The sequence below is a fragment of the Callospermophilus lateralis genome, chromosome 2, assembly GCF_048772815.1.
Source record: "Callospermophilus lateralis isolate mCalLat2 chromosome 2, mCalLat2.hap1, whole genome shotgun sequence".
Classification (NCBI taxonomy): domain Eukaryota; kingdom Metazoa; phylum Chordata; class Mammalia; order Rodentia; family Sciuridae; genus Callospermophilus; species Callospermophilus lateralis.
The window spans coordinates 152,508,438-152,509,897 of NC_135306.1; the positions used below are offsets into that span (position 1 = coordinate 152,508,438).

At 46.8% G+C, this 1,460-nt stretch overlaps 1 protein-coding gene across 1 annotated transcript; it reads right to left on the reverse strand.

The window, feature by feature from the left end:
* Positions 1 to 289: 289 nt before the first annotated feature.
* On the reverse strand, positions 290 to 1,252 carry LOC143388451 (olfactory receptor 51I2-like). The gene has a single exon (XM_076842205.1). The coding sequence runs from the start codon at positions 1,250 to 1,252 to the stop codon at positions 290 to 292; it is 963 nt and encodes a 320-aa protein (XP_076698320.1).
* Positions 1,253 to 1,460: the final 208 nt, after the last annotated feature.

Here is a 1,460-nt window from a genome sequence, read left to right on the forward strand (position 1 = left end):
AATGTATAAATCCCTGAATTGGATCCCCAGCACATATAACCATGTAAATCATAGTGCCAGTTGTATCTGATTAGACCAAAGCATTGCATCACACAAACAAAAAAATAACAATAATAAATTTTCACCACAATCTAACACCTTTCCTCTCATGTACATATAATGAAGTCATGGGTAGAATTTGATCTAACCAGGAGTTGGCTGCTTCATTTTTATTTTTTGCAGAGGTGAGGGTGGGAGGGGATTAGCAACTTCTTTACAGGGCTCCAAGTCCTGTACGCATCCTACATCATCATCTCTGGCCTGTCTTCCTCAACACCCTGAACATGGCCCCCCGGATGGGCTTGGACTTGACACTGTAGATGATGGGGTTGAGCACAGGAGGCACCACCAGGTACACATAGGCAACAAGAGCATGTACAATGGGGGGAAGGTGCCTCCCAAAACGGTGGATCATGGACACACCTATGACTGGGATGTAGAAAACCAACACGGCTAAGATATGAGAGACACAAGTGTTGAGGGCCCGGGCACGCTCCTTGGGAGAGGCCAGCCCCATCACTGTATGAAGAATAAGGGTGTAGGACAGGACAATAAGCAAGGAGTCCACACCCACTGTGGACAGAACCACGTAGAGCCCATACAGGATGTTGACAGTGATGTCATCACAGGCCCTTTTCATGACATCTGCATGGAAACAAAATGAGTGGGACAGAAGGATCTTGCCAGGGCAGAAGTTTAGTCTTTTTAGCAAGAAAGGGACTGGGAAGAGGGACAGAGTGGCTCGAGCCACAATGGCCATCCCAATTCTGATGATGACATTATTTGTGAAGATAGCTGCATAGCGCAAGGGGTTAGAGATGGCCACAAAGCGGTCAAATGACATGGCCAGGAGCACTGAGGACTCCACTACAGAAAAGGAGTGCAGGAAGAACATCTGGACCAGACATGCATCGAAACCAATGAACCGATGGTCAAACCAGAGCACAGCCAGGGTTGTGGGCAGTGTGGACAAGGTGAGGCCCACATCAGTAAAGGCCAGCATGGACAGGAAGTAGTACATGGGTTGATGCAGGCTGAGTGTGCTTCTCACAGCCAGGAGGATGAGGCAGTTTCCAGTGAGTGCCACAGTATACATGGAGGAGAAGGGGATGGAGATCCAACCATGAAAGTCCTCCAGTCCTGGGATGCCAATCATGAGGAAAGCAGGTGGCTGAAAGAAGGAGATGTTGCCATAGGACTGGGAAGGGAGCATCCTTGGAAGGTAGCTGAGGGCTCCAGACAGATGTGACCTCTCCAATTTGGGAAGAAATGTAAGGAGATAAAATAAGTTATTGACAAAAATAATTCGCATACAAATGTGCTATAAACCCAAATACTACAAAGTATCACATCATTGTGTGGCATACAGTTCTCTCCACAATTGAACAAAGCAACATTTTCTTTATATACATGCAAACTAA